The following is a 20522-nucleotide window of genomic DNA, read 5'->3' on the forward strand; positions in this document are numbered from 1 at the left end:
AATCTGTTTTTGTAGATGGGATGTACCCAATACTCTCGATTCCGCTTCTTCATTTTTTTTCTCATTTGTATCAAGTATAAGGCAATTATAATATTTTTTTTCAACTGGTCTCTTCACCAACTCTAGTAAATTAATCAATCAACAAACCCAACTGTTTTGTTGGTACACTGTGCGCAAGTACAGGCCAACTCGACTAAACTATCGGCCGATAAAAAGTCTGTAGTCTTCGGGTACGCTTAGTCTGTGCTCATAATTCATAGTGTTGAAGTGTGAAGTTAGAACCCGTAGTATACACTATAATATACTGTATATGTATAATTCTATTATAGAATTTCTATAGTTATAAACTTTTAAGAGAGAGAGTTCGAAGTTGAAGAGATACAGAGTTTATTTCTTTGTTTATTCTATTTTACCTTTATTTAAGTTTAGTATTATCTTTTCATAGGTAATGATGAAATTTAATCAATTATTTTTGAATTTATAAACTACGATATAAATTGTTCATAAAATACCCCTGATAACTTAACCTAACCACAGAAACGGGCAGTTCCGTCGCCGGGGAGTTCTAGAAACTGAATTTCGGACCTAGGTCTGGGGCTTACAGCTTACATTTATGTATACATACTTTAACTCACATAAATATACTTAATCTTAAACTATTACAATTTTATCTTCATAAAGTTTTCCTAAAATATATCTAAAATAAAATACTGACAAAGTACATCTCTTATCCACATTCTTATCACTGACATTCGTTGCCGCCTCAGTTTTAAATACTTTGACGTCAAAACGGTAATATATAAAATAATGAAATCTATTTTAGTTGGCAGTTGTTCTTCGCATTTTATCAGAGGCTGGAAAGTCTCTTAATCTTCTAAAATGGCCTACATAGTAGACTTAAGATCGGATTGCGTAACGAAACCAACTAAATCAATGAAGCATGCTATGGTTAATTCAGCATTGGGAGATGATGTATTTGGAGAAGATCAAACTGTAAACATGTTGGAGAGCAAAGTAGCAAGTCTTTTAGGAAAACAGGCTGCTTTGTATGTGCCCAGTGGAACTATGTCAAACTTACTTGCTGGTGAGTTGATTATAAGATTTATGATTAATAATGCTAGTTAAGTCATGTAACATGCTGACGTAGGGGGAAGACACATGGAACATAGCTAAAACATGTAGAATATGTCCATATATTTAATAGTTATGTATACAACCCTTTAAGTGATATTTAATTATTTTAAGAGTAATCACATATCAATCCATTGTCTTAATTCCCATAAAAACTATCAGTAGAATTTAATTTTTAGAATAATAATATAGCTTTATAGAAATTGGTCTTGTTGATAAATATACTTATGTTACCCACTTCTAATTGGATTTATAGTTTTCTGGCTAATGTAATTGAAATAATTATCATTACAGATAATAATTTGATTACTTTAAGAAAAAATAGATTCAGCACATTACATTGTAAGGTAAGGTTGTAAGGTTCCAACCTTTTGAAGTGTTTAATTCCAGTGTGTATTATGATTATAAACATTCTTTTCAGTAATGGTGCATTGCAAAAAGCGAGGCTCAGAGGCTATTGTAGGAAATCTCTCACATATTTATAAATACGAACAAGGTATAGTAATTAATTTAATTATAATATTGTGTGCTTTAAACAAAATATTTTTAACATCTATTAGTCATAAATTCCTTGTCAAAAACTTTGAATTAAGACATTTTTATTATATTTTAAGTTTATTATCAAAATTGTCATTTGTAGATAAGTAATGTTTTATTTTTGATTTCAAATATTTAATTAATTTATTTTTTATAGTATTTTATGCATAAACACACTTCTGAAGTTTGTAAGCCACACTGTTGAATCACCTTCTTTCTCCAACCAGTTTGTCAGTGACAGGGGTAGTTAATCATTGTTTAAAAACTACAGGAGGTGCAGCCCATCTAGCTGGTGTTTTGCTCAGTACAATACGAAACAAACCAGATGGCACCTTTGACCTATGCGAGCTTGAAAAGAAATTTCGTGGTGATGACATCCATGAACCAATCACATCATTGGTTGCAATTGAAAACACACATAATAGCTGCGGTGGAAAGGTAAGGCAGATATAAAAACTAAAATCCTGTTCATGTTTGCCATTATCAATTTGGGGTAATGTTGGTTAAGTATCCATGTGGTTACCATTATTAACAACTAAGACTTCATCATCTGTGACTTTATTACAAAGCTACTATGTATTTTGATTCCAAATTACCATTTTTTTAAGGAACAGGAGGTAAACGGGTAGGGCACATGTGTCATTAAGTGCCACCACCCATAGACACACAGTTTGTAGGCTAGAAATAGTATTACTGTTGTTTTTTTTTGTTTATGTATTGTTTTGTAAACAGTTACCGCATTGGAGATTAATAATGGTAGCTCATTGCGTTAGATAAATTAATGTTGATCTGAAATGTTAGTCAACGCAACCAGTGGTATCCTGTAAGCAAGTAATGCTACAGAAGGAGATAGCTGAACGAGAGAGAGAGAGCGCTTTAGGACGAATCCGTATTAACGGACTCGAAGTAAATAAGAGAAGATATGCTCATCTCCAATCTCGAGGTTACGAGCGTTATGCCGTTGAGGCCGATAGAATGCGATAGCGATGGAGCCTCTTTGGTTTTATAGGAACTACTCGAGTTGGGTTCAGTGGGTATTACTCACATTGGGTATCTATCTATTGGGTAGTACAGATTCTGGCGACCCACGCCAGAATCTCCGCCAGAATCCCCGCAACCTTTGCGGGACAAAAAAGTCAAAAAAGACCAACAAAAATATGAATTAATTGCCGCAATAATATTTTTTCACCCTCGCAAATCAAGAATAATTAATGAAAACGTGACCAATTGCGATTTAGATAAGAGAATGTTTGATATAAACACTCAAAACAATTATTTGTGTGGTAATTCGTGAACTTAACACTTCTTATCGTAAAACAATTTTTATTATAGTCGCATTATTGTAAATTATTGTGTTAAACAACGTATTTTTGACGCATTTGATATTTTTATTTATTATTTTCGTGTTTTATAAATAGCTTGCGACAATTGACTATCTTCGTAGAGGTTCACAAAGCTTACAACCAGTAGGATAGTTAGTCGATCGCCGGGGAAATAATCGTCTTTTCGTAGACAAAAAGTTTACCTTTAAAATTATCAAATTAATCACGGAAATGTGTATTGATTGTGTATATACTGTATAGAACCGTTCCCAAAATCATGATTAAAAGTTACATACCCTATATTAAAATAATTATAATCCATTGGCATGGATAATAATGTTCTTCAAGCCGTCTATTTTCGCGGTTTCCTTTACGGTGTGAACATGTGTTAATTACGCATATAGAAAAACAGAAACAATTATTTTTAAATTCGATTCGCTAGTAAAATACACTGCATGGTCACGGCAACAAAGATTAATGTGAGAGTATTGAGATTTCCATACATTCAGGTGCTTCCCTTAGAATGGGTCGACGAGTTATCAGAAATATGCAAGAAACATTCCATCCCGTTGCACATGGATGGAGCGAGAATGATGAATGCCAGTATAGCATTAAAGGAACCACCTTCGAGGCTGGTTCAGGGATGTGACAGCATCTCCATCTGCTTCAGCAAAGGCCTCTCTGCTCCGGTTGGATCATGCCTAGTCGGTTCTTATCATTTTATCGAACAGTAAGTTATCTATAAAATTATAAACTTTTCAAAACTTCTGGTATAACTATCAAATCCTTTCCAGGTATAACTACCAAATGACGGTACTTACAAATAAAAAATTGTGTGCTTGTACTAGTCTACACACGTAAGATGAGAAACTTCTTTATAACCTTATTTTTCGAAAAATGATCTACTATATGCAACTTTAGAGAAATTGGTTAAATAACGTGAATTAGATAAAGTTTAACAAAAGACTTTTATTATCTTAGACGTGAATACAAATAATACAATTATTATATTTTACGTCATTACCTACTAGTACTAAGATTATTACAGAATTTCCTTAATTGGAATATAATTATTACTATCTTTGTTATCGTTATTATTTATTTATGTTATTATGGTAGGGACAAGAAAAATATAGCTCGTAACGGAGACATGTGACGCGTAACCGAAAAATGTGACGGTAAGTTTTTTCCAACGCCGATAAAGAAGTTTCACTTTTTTTTACACAAATTTATTTTACTCCTATTAATCGTAGCGCGATGTATTAATTACCAACGAAAAAGAAAGAGAATGATTTGAATAGGCTGTTTAATGAATTTTAGAGCTCGCCGCCTCCGCAAGATGCTTGGGGGAGGAATGCGGCAAGCGGGGGTTATAGCCGCAGCTGCGGTGGTCGCTTTAGACGAGGTCACGCCGCTCTTGGAGTTCGACCACAAGCGAGCGCAGATATTGGCTAAGAGTAAGTCATTTGCGACTCAAAAGTTTCATTTTGTATTAGCCGCTATTAAATTCGTAAAAAAATTATTGGCCTCATCCAAAGCCAAAAAACTAATTCCAACACAAATGTACAAAAGTTACAATATTCTTAACCTACATAGTAATAATTATTAAAATTAAAAAAAAATAACAGTTCAGGCAGTGTCCTTCAAATGCTGGCACCACTCTTCGTTGCCATATCTATTCGTTGAGCGAGGAAAGCATCTGAAGTCACCGGTACTATCTACCAGACGCAACATTTTTGTAAATCCTTAATTAGCCCTTGTTCACTTGAACCCCACGGCCCAAGAATCACCCAATTCATATCCATATATTCTTTTTTCATGCATATTCCAACTGGAACAGTTCAGTCAAAACGGATTCACTAGTTAGGTAACTATTTTTTAACCTCTTCAAGTATATGAACTTGGTTGAAAAAGGTTCAGCCATTTTGGGGTTGCGAGTTTACGAAGGAATCTATTTTCTAACAGCTATTCACGGCCTGCAACTGAAGAATTTCTCAGTGGATGTGTCAGGAGTCCATACAAACATTGTCATGGTGAATATATCTGAGGATATTCTGCTTCGAGCTGAACAACTAGTGCAGAGGTTGCAGCAGGTTGCCTTGGATGAGACGCAGGTGCTTTTTAATTTATTTAATTAAACCTTTACATTTAATACTACATTCGCTATAATTATTTCGTTGCATGTCCTGGAAAAAGTAGTCATAATTAAAATATAGTCTTGATGAGTATTATCATTTTACATTAGTATTTAAATTTGATAGCTTGATTGAAGAGTTATGCCTATATATACACTTCACACTGATTTTGTAATCAAAGGTTCAGAAGGAAAGTAGACAAGAAATTTTAAATATAAACTAAAGACGTTTGGTCCTGCATTTTTTAAATAAACCCAAACAAGCCTGTGAAACGGCCCTTAAAGACAGCTGTCTTCTGTGAGTATCTATGGGCTGCGGTAGCTACCGCTCACTTTGTAGTAGATTCTTTTGCGGCCTATGTTTAACTCGGAGGTTGTAATTCCCAAATATTGTTTGCCTGGAAAAGATCGCTCGAAAGCGATAAGGCCGCCAATTGCCCTCCTTTTAATTTAATTATGACAATTTGTATTATAATTCTGTACGCAAAGAAGTGTTAATAATTAATTGTTAAGATATAGATGCGTTAAAAACTGAGTAGTTAATAAATTATTTATTTTTATGTTAATTTTGTGTAGATTTTAAAATAGCTTATGCTTTTTTAATAGGGCGACTGCAAAACATCGAACGACGAAGGCGTTATTGTAAAGGCTGTGAGTTTTTCTGATAAAATAATGCGGTTATGTTTGCATGCGGACATTACTGATGAAGAATTGTGGATGGCTATCATGAAGATTACTTTTGTCTTTAAACAGTTGGACACACATTACAGCACTAAGTAGGTTTATGAGCAAGCAGTTAAGTTCACTAGTTCACGGACAATAATTGCTCTCTCTCTCTGCTTATGTATGTTTAATTACTATTTTTATATGTATCCATGAAAAAGAATAAAATATTTCCAGACAAATATATTTACAAAGCATATAGCTAGTAACTGTTAACTAATACGAAAATCTACTGTGACAAGTTGCAATTGCTTTATTTTGAATATCTTGACACATTGGTTTAATTGTGGCATTAATAACTCGAATATTGAACTAAATACTTTATTGACATACATTTTCAATAATAATCTGAAATGCTTAAGTAAGTTCTATCATTACATATACCAATTGGCGGAATAATAATGTAAATGATCTATCTACACAAAGCACTTACTTAAGCATTTGCAGTAGAATCAAAGGACTGACAGAACAAATACTTTTGTATTACAAAATATACTAATATATAAAAAACATTTATTAGTCCTTATAAACAATTACTATAATCCCATGACAACAATATGTTTAGAATTAAATAAAAATTGTTACATATTTTTGTGAATTATGTTTTGTCTATAGATGTCATTGTTGTGATGTATATATTTGTTATGATTAATATGTTCAATAAATTTTGTTATGCATTTCATACTTTTATTACTCTATGTTACAAGATACAAAATAAGATAAAATTATTCTTAAAAATTATAGTACATAATATAATATACAAATAATTATTATGAGATAAGCTCATTCAAAAAATGATTCAACTTAACTAAATTTTTATATTTATTATAAACAATATGTGTGTGGTGGTGTGACCAAAGTAATTATATACTTATCAGTTTCAAAGTGTATTTTGCTCATTCCACACTTGAAGCAACTCATTCTTATTATTATATCCATGAGATGCAATCACATTTTTATATCCATCTCTTGTGTATGCCTTCTTATAAAAATGGAATTGCGGGCAATGTACTGGTTCTATCCCAACTTTCTTTGCTACTATGCCCAAATAAATGTCATCAAATCGAAAATGCTTGACATATAAACTACCTGCATATAAGTACTTCATTGATTTATTTGTGACCACAAAAGCCCCAGCCGTCACATAAGGTGGCCATCTGTCCCATGGATATTCATCTAGAGAAACTCTCCATTTACTTGAATGGTAACGCTGAGGTACAGATTTAAAAACATAACCAGCAAATAACTGTCTATCACCCTCTGACTCACTGTGAACATAATCTAATAAATTCTTCACAGAGATATACATATCATCATCTGTAAAGAGATAGTAATCAGAGGTAGAACAGTGTTCATACAACCATCTGAATGACATCATAGTTTTTATAGTATTATTGAAATATGTGTCAAGAAAATCTATTTGTATAATATCTTTGTATTTAGCCATTTCTTCATCTATCTGATGTTGAGTATTTGCTTTAGGTGATTCGCCTACACCAAGGAAGAAAAGGGTTTTGATCTCCTTCCCAGGTAAAATTCCTTCTCTACCAAATGTTTGACGTATTGCAGATCGTTGTTCAAAGTGATTCATTGCCGACTTAACAATAATAAACAGATCTAAGCGATCTAATGTAGAACATTTTCCTGAATTAGTCAAAAACCTATATGGATAGTAGTTGATAGGTTTAACACTGGGCTTTTTACCAGATAAGATTTTCTCTACTATTGGTTGGACATCAACATTAAGTGGATAATCAAAATTGTTTACATAGCTTCTGCTAAATATATAGTCACTAACACCAAAGAAGTAGTAAATATATATCAATACACATGAACACACACATAACTGGTAATAGCGTTTTCTTCTCATTGTAAGATATTACAAGTTTCTGAAAAATGTACATGTAGTTAATTAATAATTTTCACATATTTAACTTAAATAATAATTTTTGTTGAAAATACTTAATGGTTTTATACCTAAGCAGGCTATAAGATTTAGTATATTACAAAGAATTACAGTATGTTAATCTATAAAATAACCATTAAATTATAACCTTACCTTTCAGCTTATAATGATGTGTCTACAGTAGAGCTTATTGAGACTGGAGGCAGGTAATGATTACGAATAAGACTGTGGAGACGAGCTACTTCACTGTCAACACTCTCCAACTCACGCACCATTTGAGTAAATTGTACTATACCTAGAAATTTATGGTTATAACTGTTGGTGACTAGATACAGAAAAATGTAAGGCTCTTTATTGTAGTAAACATTACCTTCCCTCGAACTAGTGAATCCATGACGCTTTATGGTTTCCATTTCTATTTGTACAACCATTGGAAAAACTAGTTGCATCATTTTTAACATTTCATTACCAGCAGCTTCTTTTGCTTCGTCCAACTTGGATGAGTACTCCGGCGATTCCAAGGTATTAATAATCTCATCGAGAATAGCTCTCATTTGTTCCACCGTAATATTTTGGGGTGATGCCATTGCCTAAATTTCTTCATGTGATAAAGTCTATCTAGACTATAACAATAGGTAAAGATTCCAAAATTTTGTGATACCTACTGATTACAGTACTGAATTAATCACAAATTAACATAAAAATCGCCTTCTCGATTTCGGAGAACTAATAGCGTTCTGTGAGTATTAGCGACAGTTGAAAAGTTTACTTTATTCACAAATCATAGATGAAGATATAGTAGATGGCTGTTAACAGATACAGGCAGACAGCAGAGACTAAATTATTCACAGTCGCAGGTAATGTTAAATGTATGTAGAGGTTCACAGAAAACCAAGAAAAGACCCATAATAAGTGCTCTAACCATAGATGACAGATAGGAGTCGTTTCAGAATCTTATCATAGTCACAATTATTAAGTGTACTATTAACATAGGCTATCTGTTAAGTACTTGTCAAGTTTGTCATCTGCTGTATAACAAAAGCATAAACATACATTATTTATCTTTTAGCTTATTTCTTTTATAAATACTAATTTCCTTAGGACACTCATAAAATTTATAAACTATACTAACATAAATATTATGGGCACTAAGTTCCCATAGGTATCTATCACTTAAAAATTACACGAAACAGAAAAGTTGTATCAAATGTTATTGAGAAAAACATAATTAACTTTTTAACTATTTCAATATTATATTTTCTTATCTAAATTAAATTATAATCTAATAATCTATCAAATTGTTGCTTATGGCATTTCCGGCTTTTATTTATTACTAAACTTTTTTTGCTAAACAAAGGTAATCATTTATTCATGGGCTTTTAGAGTGTTTTTGCTGAAGGCAAACATATCTTTTAGGTATATTATTATATGGAAGAACAAATATAAATATGGAAGATCAAGTTGAAGATATTGAATTAAGGCCAGCTACTGTACGCAGGAACCTGACAATCAAAAATAATGTGGCTCGTCAAGTTGCCATCAACTTCATGCCTTCACGCCAAGCACCATATAGTAAGTAAAAATTAAATATAGATTTATTAAAAAAAAGTTTACACTTTGTATGATACATCTCTCAAGTCTACTTTGTATTTACTACTTGAGAATGAATGAAGATGAGCAGGGCAAATTAATGCCTGGCTTATTTAAGGCTGGAGTAAATGGTATAAAAGTAAAATATACAAGGGTTTCAACAATTTTAACAAGAGCATGACATGGAATGATTCAGTCTGAACTTTGGTACTGATGAGATAACAAGGTCTAATTAAGTTAGTGGAATGCTTATATTTCTCTTATAATTGTAGTTGTGGTTGTCCAGTAAACATTGTGGTAACTTAAAAAATGTTTTCTCCAAGTACAAGCAATTTAAATAGAGGTATGGTTCTTATTCTTTACATTAGTAGAAAAATTACTTATTGAACAAAAATAATAATTTTTAAATAAAATTATATCTTCTCTAATCATCCTTTGATACTAGATTGCAAATGTGTTTGAGGCATAGTTTTTAATAACTGTGTGGTACAATTACTATATTTATTCAGCAATAATTATCTGATTTGTTTATAATTGGTATCTATAAATGTTATGCTTACATGATGGGTCACAAAACATCTTTTTTAGGTTTTATAATCATTTTATGATTATTACTATTCTATAATATTGATTTTTGAATTGATATTAATTTTTTGTTTTATCAAGATACATTACGCTTAAGAAGAGTGAACAGTGAGAACAATGCACTATTAGATGCAGTGGCATCTGATGATACCCCAGATGCTGCTAATAAACAAGCAGATATCATTGTGCGCGAGATGGAACTACACACACACTTAATGCAAGATGATCCAGTGTCGGAGGAACTTAGAAGGTACCATTAATTTGAACAATGCTAATGATTAAAATAATTTATATGTATTTGTTCTTCTTCTTATTATTCTTTATATGTTTGTGAGTGCCATATTTAAAATGGGTTTTGTTATAAAGTCAATTCAAAGTGTGGAAATGCATCACTAGCCACAGTTATTCCCATATTTAATTGGGAGACAAAATCATACAAATTTTAAAAAATCACATCACTGTTTGTTAAATTTTGTATTTTTATCAGTCTTCTACTGCTTGAGTTATGTAGTTCTCTCTCTTGTTTCACTAGTGTAAGTGTAAAACACAATTATTTTTATAAATTATATTATTGTATAATTGAATTTTTTATATATTTTATTATTATAATTTTTTATTCTTAATGACAAATATCTAAGAGCATAATAATATTCTTTGATAATAATAAATTACTACTTTATAATTGCAACTTACATTTTCAGGGAGGCCTTACGGGATCTTCCTCAGGGACTGACAATGAAACGAAACGTGAGAGCAAAACTTTCGGCCTCTGTTAGTTTACGTTCAAAGAGACGACCGATTTCAGTATTCAAGAGATTCAAGTACCGTCTCAGTTTTACATGGAAACGGGTAAATAAAATAAAACTACTTTTAAGCTTTCATAAGAATATTCCCAGGATAATGCAAACTGCACTCTTCTTTATAAACATATCTTAACCATATCCTATTCTGCTCAGATGTGACTTTGGTAATTCTTGAACCAAAAGATTTCTATTGGATTAAGTTTTGTAATTGTAAAAATATTGAGTGATACTAGTAATTTTATTTTTGTTGTTGTTCATATCTCTTGTTATAGTTATTTTCCTTACTAGGTTTGCCCGTTGCATACATAATTATTTATGTTAATAAATTAATATACTTACTGGTTTGATATTAAAGCATTAATACAATTGACTTTCATTTTTTTATCCCAAATTTCAGTTACTATAATAAACATTGAAATTCTTGGATTGCACAAATGTAACAGACAGAAAAACCCGAGGCCTAGACCTAATTTTTTTAATTAGAATACCCATTGGTTATTGACAAAACTGAATGTAATTACAGACTCGTGAACATTTTCGTGACGTAATCTTCTCAATACAACTGTGGTATGAGCCGATACGCACCATCGAAGGACATTTGGGTACAGCGGTTGGGTCGTACTTTCATCTTCTGCGCTGGCTTTTCAGTCTGAATCTCCTCTTGAGTGGATTGGTGGTTTGCTTTCTAGTAGTGCCTCAAGTGCTCCATAACCATAAAAACTCTACGACTACAGACCTTGACTGGTTGGATTTCATCAGCGGTAAGGTGAGAATACTTAGTTGTGACATTTTCCAATATTTGATACTGTCAAATGTAAATAATATTTCCTTAAAATATATTGATTAAAGTTGATTAACGTTTTGCGGCGTTTAAAAATTGTTATAATAGAAAAAATTTCTAATAATTAGAACCTATTTATCACAGATATAAAATAACTGTTAAACATATATTAAATTTGACCTGAAAGAAATTCTTCTTCTAGGGTGGTCTAGAAGATTCTCTTTTGTTCTACGGCCATTACCACGATGGTGTTATCAACGGCTCTCTTCCCCTCTCTTACAACATGCCCTTCGCGTATTTCTTCACGATGTTCTGTATCTACGTGGGGTTCTTTCTGGTGTTCTGTTACAGGTCAGTTTCCTAAATACAAATCTAGCGTCATTATTATTAACAGCTCGCGTACAACAATAGAATATAATACTGAAATGTTAATTTCTATGAAACGAATTAATTCAATGTAACTGTTGAAGATTGAAGTATGTCTGGCTATACTCCGATGATTTAGGTGATCTCCATGCTTGTAAAACTAAGAAAGCCTGAGTGAGAAAAATGTATAGCCTTGGCTAGTACACCTTTTTAGTACACCAACATATGGGATATATTACTATACTGTTCGCTGTTCCGAAATACAAACCTGAATAAAACCAATTTAATTTTTGTATGTGGCTTCAGCGGGCGATTCTCATCCTCGAGGTCGTAGGTTTGGTCCTCGGCTATTCCAAAGCATTTTTAGTGCGCATTTAAGGTGCGCTCAAATGGCGAAGGAAAAGATCGTGAGGAAATCGGTTTTCTATTGCTATCAACTCTTAGATAGACAAATCAAAGAGATTCATAAATCTGAGGCCCTCACCTAAAAAGGTAGCGCCGCTGGGTAGTTCTTGGGTAAATAAGCATTTAATACCATTGTATTTGGGATTTACATATTCACTCTTTATTGAAACAATAGGACGGCGTATTCGTACCGACGCAACTTCATAGAGACTTCGGGCGGATTGTCCAACGTGTTCGCGAACAAAGTGTTCTGCGGCTGGGACTTCGGCATCGTGTCTCCGCACGCCGCTTCGCTTAACGCCGCCAGTCTCTTCAACGAATTTAAGGTAAAACATGATAAAAACACATTTACATCCCTAATATTTAGTTAAATGAAGCGCAGATTGATCCATATTGTATTTGCCAATACTTATTGTATTTACGACTACATTGTTGAGTACATACAACTTTTTTTTTTAAAGTCCAGTGACGCAATCACTTAACATCATGATTTTATTTTTGTAAAGTAATACATAAATAGTTTTACTATATCTATTCATTAAATCAGAGTGTTAATTGAATCTCTAGACAGTTAATTAAAGATCGATATTTAATCAAGTCGCTAGCATTTGGATTTTAATAAAGCCGCGTTGAAAACGTTTAACTATCTGTCTGGCCGAAAGCCAGGGTTTTGATTAATATTGTAAAACAAGATGGCGGTCACGACAAGAGCTGATTACTGTTAGAGTCTTTTTTTCTAGACATTCAATTAACTCTCTGGTTTAACTACTTTACTGCGACATTTATATCACCCTAACACTGAATTCACCTTCGTGTTCCTAGTTTAAAAAAAAACGGTTTTTACGAGACCACTCCTATAACGCGATTCGGTTGTATTATTGGAGGGTTTGCTGTTTTTTATAATTTATTTTTTATCCAGGAACTCCTAAGTGAAAAATACAAGGTCAAAGTCAAAAGATCGCTGTGTATGAAAATATTCGAGTATATAGTGAATACAATAGTGTGGGTGACAGTTCTGGGGAGCATGGTGGCTCTCCATTACGGTGTGTGGTCCCTCCGGGCGATGAATACGAGGACCGCGAATTGGGATCTTCTGGTCTCCTTGATATTAACCGCTGTGCTGGCGGTGTGTCCGCTGTTGTTCAATTTCCTCGTCAGGTACTTTCTTATGAATTTATTTAATTTGAGTTTTAGCCTGTCATTATCTTCTTATGTAAAAAATAAAACTAAAATTTGTATGTAACGAGAAAAATAGATGAATTTTTTTAACAATTGGTCTAGAGTTTTTTAAGCATAGATTTTATCGCGGGCTTTAATGTCGAGACCGAATCAAGAAAATCCGTTACTTAAATAAACCTAACAGAATTAGTAGTTAGAATGCATACTGCGTATTCACATCTCATCATCAGATCAGCCATCAGATCGGTGACCGGTACGCGTTAGAGTGAGACAGACTATATAGGCGTGTTAGCCTGAGTCTGGTAGAGTGGTAGATTGAATTAATATCAAAGAAAATAAAATACTGCATAAATAAAAAGAGGTACCTACATATGACACGTGTCAGAAGTAAAACTTTGTAAAATTATTATTACTAAAGGTTAAATAATATATATGATCAATAGATGAATAGATCCGCAATAGATGATTATGTACCAGTATATCATCACTCCATGTATTCGTCTATCTATATTCACACTGTATACGTGTTGATGATAATATAGATATATAAAAGGGCGTTTACTGTAGGTACAATACGTTATGCGACAGATTTTCCATCTAAAGTAATATATAACTACTAAACTAATACATCAACCTCCCTATCTCACTCTCTCTCAATCGCTATCTCCCTTTTTTCAACAAATTCGCACATCTTCGTAAATTTTTTACCCTTATGGACCTAAAGAAGTTTTAATTTATTATTATATTTCAATAAATAAATAATTATATTTGCATAAGTAGAAAAAAATGCTATACAATAGCTTTCGCGAGCTATTAACATTCTTTGGTCTTATGGTAAAATGTGACACATTCCTCATTACACATTATGTTGACTTTAACTTATGATTTTGACAATTAAATTGTATTTATAAAAGTGTTTATTTTATAATGGCACGCCCTTTTCTAGATTGGAGTTCTACAAACCCCGAACATCATTCTATGTGACTCTGGCCAGGACCTGGTTATTGGACATCACGACGCTGAGCTTGATCTTCTACTATTGGGCCAAGTCGAGCACGAAGGTATTAAAAATTAAATTAATTAAATTATTATATATAAATATATATAAATTAAATTATTATTGCATTTTTGCTTATAAATCTGTAGAATATTAACTTATACTTCTGTGTCTTGGGGGCGGCAGGAGAAACTAACAAAATACTCTAAAGTTTTTAGCTTGACTGTGATTGGTTGGAACGATTAATCGAATGGCGTGTCCAATTGACCAATCACAGTTAAGCGAAAAGTCTTTGAAACCTTTAAAATCAAACTCGCAGTAAATATACTAAATAGTTATTTTAAACAGTAAAAACAGCGACAACCTTTAGGCCTGAGATTTCTGAATCTGTTTTTATGATCTTTAACAATCTAATAGGCAAGTGTCAGGCTCATGTGCCTGACACGCACACCCTTTTCTAAGGCAAGCCGATATCGTCACGATGTTTTCCTTCACTGTTGGAGCTATTGTTATATGCGTATAATGTTAGCTTCGACATATTTAAAACCATTCTATTCTTTTGGCATTGATTTGCTCCAGTTCAAACAAGACTCCAAGGTTTGGAGATGAAAAAGAGTGGCGGAGAGTTTCTTGCCAGTTCTTCTTGTCCGCTGTACGCCCTTAACTTGCGAACTGGTAGTAAATTAAAATTTAGAATCAATTGAACGTTATTTTTGTTGACATTCATAAGTTTAATTGGTTTATATGAATAAAATTATTTTGAGTTTGAGTTTGAGTTTACACATATAATGAAAATCCATCTCTACAGTCGAGCCTACGACCGCTAGAGATACTAGTCAATCACTAAAGCGTAATGATAAAAACTCCAGAATACTCTCTTATTCATTGTAATTTTACTCCCAGTATTTTTTAATATAACTGCGTTGGTGGTTAAAAACACCAGATAATAAAATCTTGGTGAATTTTGCATGTATGTTCCAGTGCTGGGAGACGGTATTGGGCCAAGAGGCGTATCGCCTAGTTCTGCTGGATTCGGTGGTCTCCTTGCTGCTTCTGCCCGCGGTCGAGTTCCTTAGAATTTTGATATTTAAGTATGTATTATATACTTAAATACTATATATGTTATTATAAATTTTCAAGTCTGTCAAATCGAAATGAATGAAGAAGAAAAGTGACAAGTTAAAAGTACCCACAACCATGGTGAATGTTATGAACGTGGATGAAGCGAAAGAGGAAAGACATTACATCTCTTCCTCATGGCTGGAAATTTTTCACTTTCCGCTTTCAGACACTATGTTTTGCCAACTAGCGAGCTGAATGGACTCCCGGTGGGGTCTTCCTTGAAGGATACGACCTCCAATTGTCTATATTCAGTATTCTTCCTAAATAAGTCTAACAAATTGCCATTCCAGGTTTAACCCTAAGGGCTCAGGGCCAGAGTTCAATATCGCGTACAATTCGCTGACGCTGATCTACAACCAGGCCTTGCTGTGGCTGGGCTTGCTGTTCTCGCCCTTGTTGGCCGTGGCTGTGACCATCAAGTTCTTCCTCTTGTTCTACATCAAGAGAGTCAGCGTTTTAAGGGCGTGTCGACCGGCTAGGAAGGTCTTTCAATCTATTTATCAATTCGAGTATTGAGTTTTCTCAGATTTTTAAAAAATAATTTTTCTTAAAGGTCTGAAAAGATTTCGATTATATATTTATCGTATATTGTTTTAGAAATTAAATATTTTACAGGTGTGGCGCGCTGCGCAGACGCAAACGGTACTTTATATGTTTGTAACTCTGTCTCTCTTCACCACTCTTTTTGGAATCGGTGTCCTTTTCTTAGGGTGAGTAATAGAGTTAATACCACTTAAAAGATAATAGGCCTATATATTCTATTTATATGTCTATACTTTATCTAATTATATGTTGTACAGTTGCAGCTATGCTCGAAAAGAACTAGAAAAGTCGAGTTATTATTTAAATAATAAATAGATATAATAAATAGAGACTTTTAATGGATTCAAAATGAATTTGTAGTAGTGTTCTTTTTCTCTGTGAATATTATTTATTAGTGTACACTCAAGTTAATTAAGTAAGAGCCAGCGGTGAATCCCAAAAAAAAAACAAAATGTATTTAAAGTACTTTAATTAAATTACTACAATAATTAAAACTTACTTAAGTATGGAAATTGTATCGGGCCGATATTAGTTGCACGATCAATGTTCTATATTATAGACTTATTACTAGTTGCTGCTGGTATCTGTTGTCCATTTCCTTTTAAAATGCTGTTGCCTCAGAGGGGTACAGGTATTGGTCATGCAGGGTGTATAGTGCAATGGATATGTAACAACATAGTATAAAAAAACACGGAAGTAAACCCAAAAGCTAGGGGTTATGGGTGGAGCTTAAGCGGTCTCTTCCAGACAACCCGTTCAAACAGCGTATACGTATACTTAAAAACTTGTAGGAGCACGTCGGACGCGTGCGGCCCGTTCCGCCAATACGAGCCCGTGATCGCTGTTATCGGCGAAGGAGTGTTGGGGCTGTCCACTCACCAGACGCTCAACTCCATCATCACGTTCATCATCAGGCCCGGGGTTATCGGATTCCTCTTTGTTGCGCTTTGGTAAGATATAACTGTTGCTGATAAATATAGTAGTGGGCGTTCAAGTATTACGTAACGAATTTTGGAGGAGGGGGGGGTTTGGGACAAAACGTTACGATGCGGGGCGGGGACTTAATTATCCGTTCTTGTTAATATTATTTCTGACTTTCCGATACTTTGCACTACATAAATGGCAACTTTTAGGTTTATTAAGTCACTGGGTGGTAATGAAACGTTTTACTATTGGGTACAGAAAAACGTTACGGCGCTTAATATGGGGGTAGGAGGGGTCAAGAATGTCGAAAAATTGCGTGACGTAATACTTGAACGCTCCCTTAAATGAAATAAAAGACTTATTATATCACTAATTAATATATACTTTAAAACATCCCTACTTACCCAGGAATCGTAAATGAATTGTATCGCATTGGTAAGAATTGTACGTTTTCAGCGTGTCCGTATACTTCATGCGTGCGAAGTCGATTGCCCAGCGCTCCATGGTCGACCTCTTGCGGCAAATGCTGGTGCTTCAAGCCAAGGACAAGGATTTTCTCCTGACCGCCATCGCCAAAGTCTCTAATGGGGGTGGGACCGTTTGGTTATTTAAAAAAAAAATAAGAAACTCACTTTCTTTGTACTAAGCTAATATGATTAATAAAAATGTCGAAGTAAATTATACTAATAATAGGATAATATATACGATATAGCTTGATTCTACTTGAACTCTACGAGCTTATAAAGATATCGGTAGTGTTTTTAATCCGCCTAAAAATATTTATGTATCTAATAATTCTCAACAATAATGCTAATCTTTTTAATTTTATTTTATTAAAGTAAACTAAGTGTGTAGTAAATCACTTAAACTACCCAAGACTTCATTGCTTACACTGCTTACTTTTACTATTATTATTATTTTTATTTCTACTAAGTATTAGTATTATTACATTGTTTTTTTTTTGTGACTGAGGCGCAAAGTGACTGCTGTAGTCTCTGGTAGAATGACCGGCGCTGTGGAACACTCTGCTCCTCAGCATAATGCTGAGCAGGGCCAGCCATTTACAGCCACAGCACACACGCAATACATACTTAAATCGTACTTAATCGTACGTTAATGAGAGATATTTTATTTATTATTATTGTAATTTTGTGTGTTTATGTGTCTGTGTTTTGTTGGTAATAAATGTTATGATTAATATTTAATGTCTAACTTTCTTCAGAATGGCTCTACAGCCCGAAGCCCGAGGAGAACGCCGACAGTCACACCTGGCGTTATCTCCACGAGGTGCGGAAGCCCTCGAATGCGGGCTATCACTTCGACGGATCCCGGCTGAGCCACGCCTTCGACAGGGCCGATAAACCCGTCAGGCCCAGGTCGGAGAGACCCCAATCGGTCAGGACCGACGGAGACACCGACAGCTCCTTCAGTTGGCAAGGGTCGAGCAATTACCTGAACGATCTAGAAAATAGGAGAATGATTTGACAGGTTTTCACATATTTTGGAAGATGGTGCTAGTTCTGATGGGTAGATATCTTCGAACGTATTACATGTAATATCAGATTTACTTGCGCTTTCCCCGAGATCGAGAATCTTCTAGAGATAAATAAACGGCGTTTCGGCTCGAAGGACCAAAATGTACAGTTCCTGAGTCAGTGTGAATGTTTTAAATTATTGAGACTATTATTTTAGTTAATTATATAATTTAATCATAATTAAAATGCTATGTAATGTAAATGCAGAATGCGTCTGGCTATACATATGTATAAGGCTTTTTTTTAATATATATAGTCATGGATTTTGTACTGCCATAAATTATAGGGTCCCTGTACAAGAAAGAAACAATTTTACGTTTCTACGTGCTTTTTTATATTTTTTTACTTCCCTAGTGTTTATTAAAATATTGCTTGCAACAAAGTCGTTAAACACTATTACTACTGTTTTAATTTTTCTCATTTTTCACTTACTATAACTGTAACATTTTTTACAATGTTTGCAAAACATTTTAGATTTTTCAAGACATTTAGATTGTGATTCTACCAAATAATCTTAAAAGTAAATGCGGTTGAAATCAAAAAGAGCTATAAATAATATATCTCTATTTCACCAAGGTCATAAGGTTTTAGACATTCGTCAAAATGTGCCGTCGTAATGACAGTCAAATAATCGTAAAACGCCTTTTCTCTTTATTCTTGTTAGATAAACTACTGTACTGTACACATTACATAACAAAAAGTATCCTAGAAATATTTAATATCATTCTTATATCTTTCCAAAATAAAATAGATGTAGCTTTTACGACTTTGTTCCCAGTAAACGATATCTAAATAATCCATTCTGAAGACTTTTAATTACAAAACTACATTTAAGCAACGGATAGCAATAGAAAAGTTGTGATATCGAGGTGCCAAATACTTGAAAGATTATATGTACTAAAATTTATATATATTAAGTATAAATAACGAAGAATTATTTTATACGTACTATCTTCTGGTCTTCCAAAATTATTTGCATAAAAATCTGTTGTAATTGTAGTTATCAGTATTATTTATAAATTTGTGGTGCCTATTTACCCTGGCCACATATTTAATTTATTTAAGGCGAATTATTTGTAATCGTCATAATGTACTCGGTAAGTCGGGCAATGTAATGAAAGTTTTATTTATGTATAAATTTTTGTCCGTATGTAACTCATTATGTGCTATAGCTAAAACATGTATGAACTGTGAAAAATTATGGGATCACACAATAATATAAGGTTACGTATTCATAAAAACTAAATTACAATCAAAGTACAGAATTTTAATATTACATTTTCAATAGTTTTTATAAATGTTCTGTTTGATTTATAATTTGGACCATTTGTCTAAATAAATTAACAATGTAGTGAATATAAAACTGTGTACATACTCGGTAAATTCAAATAGCGATAGCTATTGCGATCACCACTTCAATATCGAGTGTATCTAACACACAGTGAACATCGGAAATGTTGTTGGATATTGACGCTTGTCTGTGATTGGACCAGATACTGACCAATCACAATCACGCGAGACGATTAGCATGCTCTGTGGAAAAAAACCGTGGACTGAGAGTATGTCCATTCAAGTCAATTAAGCATAATAATTATAAAAGGTATTATTTAGTCATGACAATATTTTTGTACAATAAATTTATTATATCTATTTTGTGTTTTATTTCGCATGAAGTTCCCCCCTTTAATGAACTTTTCAGTTGCGGCATAAAATTATGTGAAAAAAATATCCTGTTTATTTATGTGGTTTTTTTTTTTTTTTTTTTTTTTTTTATAGAACAGGGGGCAAACGGGCAGGAGGCTCACCTGATGTTAAGTGATACCGCCGCCCATGGACACCCTCAATGCCAGAGGGCTCGCGAGTGCGTTGCCGGCCTTTTAAGAATTGGTACGCTCTTTTCTTGAAGGACCCTAAGTCGAATTGGTTCGGAAATACTTCA

At 33.5% G+C, this 20522-nt stretch overlaps 4 protein-coding genes across 7 annotated transcripts; 2 read left to right on the top strand and 2 right to left on the bottom strand.

The window, feature by feature from the left end:
• The first annotated feature begins 328 nt into the window (after window positions 1-328).
• Window positions 329-6524, top strand: LOC110997618 (probable low-specificity L-threonine aldolase 2). 3 transcript variants are annotated; one of them, XM_022265861.2, is made up of 8 exons: window positions 329-445; window positions 824-1084; window positions 1553-1627; window positions 1940-2106; window positions 3500-3720; window positions 4311-4447; window positions 4956-5104; window positions 5731-6524. In XM_022265861.2, exons 2-8 carry the CDS (start codon window positions 880-882, stop codon window positions 5902-5904), a joined length of 1128 nt encoding a protein of 375 aa, XP_022121553.2. In that variant the 5' UTR covers window positions 329-445; window positions 824-879; the 3' UTR covers window positions 5905-6524. The 3 variants fall into 3 exon arrangements, with proteins under 3 accessions (XP_022121553.2, XP_022121555.2, XP_022121554.2); XM_022265863.2 differs by having other exon boundaries at window positions 347-445; window positions 831-1084; XM_022265862.2 differs by lacking the exon at window positions 329-445 and adding an exon at window positions 514-589.
• LOC110997620 (beta-1,3-galactosyltransferase brn-like) lies at window positions 6155-7717 on the bottom strand. The gene has a single exon (XM_022265865.2). It carries the CDS (start codon window positions 7715-7717, stop codon window positions 6728-6730), a length of 990 nt encoding a protein of 329 aa, XP_022121557.2. The 3' UTR covers window positions 6155-6727.
• Window positions 7718-7906: 189 nt separating this feature from the next.
• On the bottom strand, window positions 7907-8565 carry LOC110997621 (protein C10). Its single transcript, XM_022265867.2, has 2 exons — window positions 8124-8565; window positions 7907-8048 (listed from the first exon to the last, which is right to left on the bottom strand). The coding sequence occupies exons 1-2, from the start codon at window positions 8338-8340 to the stop codon at window positions 7915-7917; spliced, it is 351 nt and encodes a 116-aa protein (XP_022121559.1). The 5' UTR covers window positions 8341-8565; the 3' UTR covers window positions 7907-7914.
• A 211-nt stretch (window positions 8566-8776) lies between these two features.
• LOC110997637 (transmembrane channel-like protein 5) lies at window positions 8777-20228 on the top strand. Of its 2 annotated transcripts, XM_045631972.1 has the most exons (15): window positions 8777-8915; window positions 9170-9325; window positions 10010-10178; window positions 10630-10777; window positions 11255-11497; window positions 11715-11863; window positions 12459-12609; window positions 13203-13441; window positions 14409-14523; window positions 15441-15550; window positions 15872-16064; window positions 16197-16291; window positions 16916-17074; window positions 17505-17638; window positions 18271-20228. In XM_045631972.1, the coding sequence occupies exons 2-15, from the start codon at window positions 9202-9204 to the stop codon at window positions 18531-18533; spliced, it is 2292 nt and encodes a 763-aa protein (XP_045487928.1). In that variant the 5' UTR covers window positions 8777-8915; window positions 9170-9201; the 3' UTR covers window positions 18534-20228. The 2 variants fall into 2 exon arrangements, with proteins under 2 accessions (XP_045487928.1, XP_045487927.1); XM_045631971.1 differs by lacking the exon at window positions 8777-8915 and having other exon boundaries at window positions 9106-9325.
• Window positions 20229-20522: the final 294 nt, after the last annotated feature.

This window comes from Pieris rapae, chromosome 17, assembly GCF_905147795.1.
Source record: "Pieris rapae chromosome 17, ilPieRapa1.1, whole genome shotgun sequence".
Lineage (NCBI taxonomy): Eukaryota > Metazoa > Arthropoda > Insecta > Lepidoptera > Pieridae > Pieris > Pieris rapae.

Bases quoted from the DNA above. Each gene is read 5' to 3' on its own strand.
- LOC110997618 (XM_022265861.2), top strand. From the start codon at position 880: ATGGCCTACATAGTAGACTTAAGATCGGATTGCGTAACGAAACCAACT. The intron at 1,628-1,939 runs GTATAGTAATTA...TAAAAACTACAG, and splicing joins TATTTATAAATACGAACAAG to GAGGTGCAGCCCATCTAGCT. The intron at 3,721-4,310 runs GTAAGTTATCTA...AATGAATTTTAG, and splicing joins TCTTATCATTTTATCGAACA to AGCTCGCCGCCTCCGCAAGA.
- LOC110997620 (XM_022265865.2), bottom strand. From the start codon at position 7,717: ATGAGAAGAAAACGCTATTACCAGTTATGTGTGTGTTCATGTGTATTG.
- LOC110997621 (XM_022265867.2), bottom strand. From the start codon at position 8,340: ATGGCATCACCCCAAAATATTACGGTGGAACAAATGAGAGCTATTCTC. The intron at 8,049-8,123 runs GTAATGTTTACT...ATAAATTTCTAG, and splicing joins ATTCACTAGTTCGAGGGAAG to GTATAGTACAATTTACTCAA.
- LOC110997637 (XM_045631972.1), top strand. From the start codon at position 9,202: ATGGAAGATCAAGTTGAAGATATTGAATTAAGGCCAGCTACTGTACGC. The intron at 15,551-15,871 runs GTATGTATTATA...TTGCCATTCCAG, and splicing joins CTTAGAATTTTGATATTTAA to GTTTAACCCTAAGGGCTCAG. The intron at 17,075-17,504 runs GTAAGATATAAC...GTACGTTTTCAG, and splicing joins TTCCTCTTTGTTGCGCTTTG to CGTGTCCGTATACTTCATGC.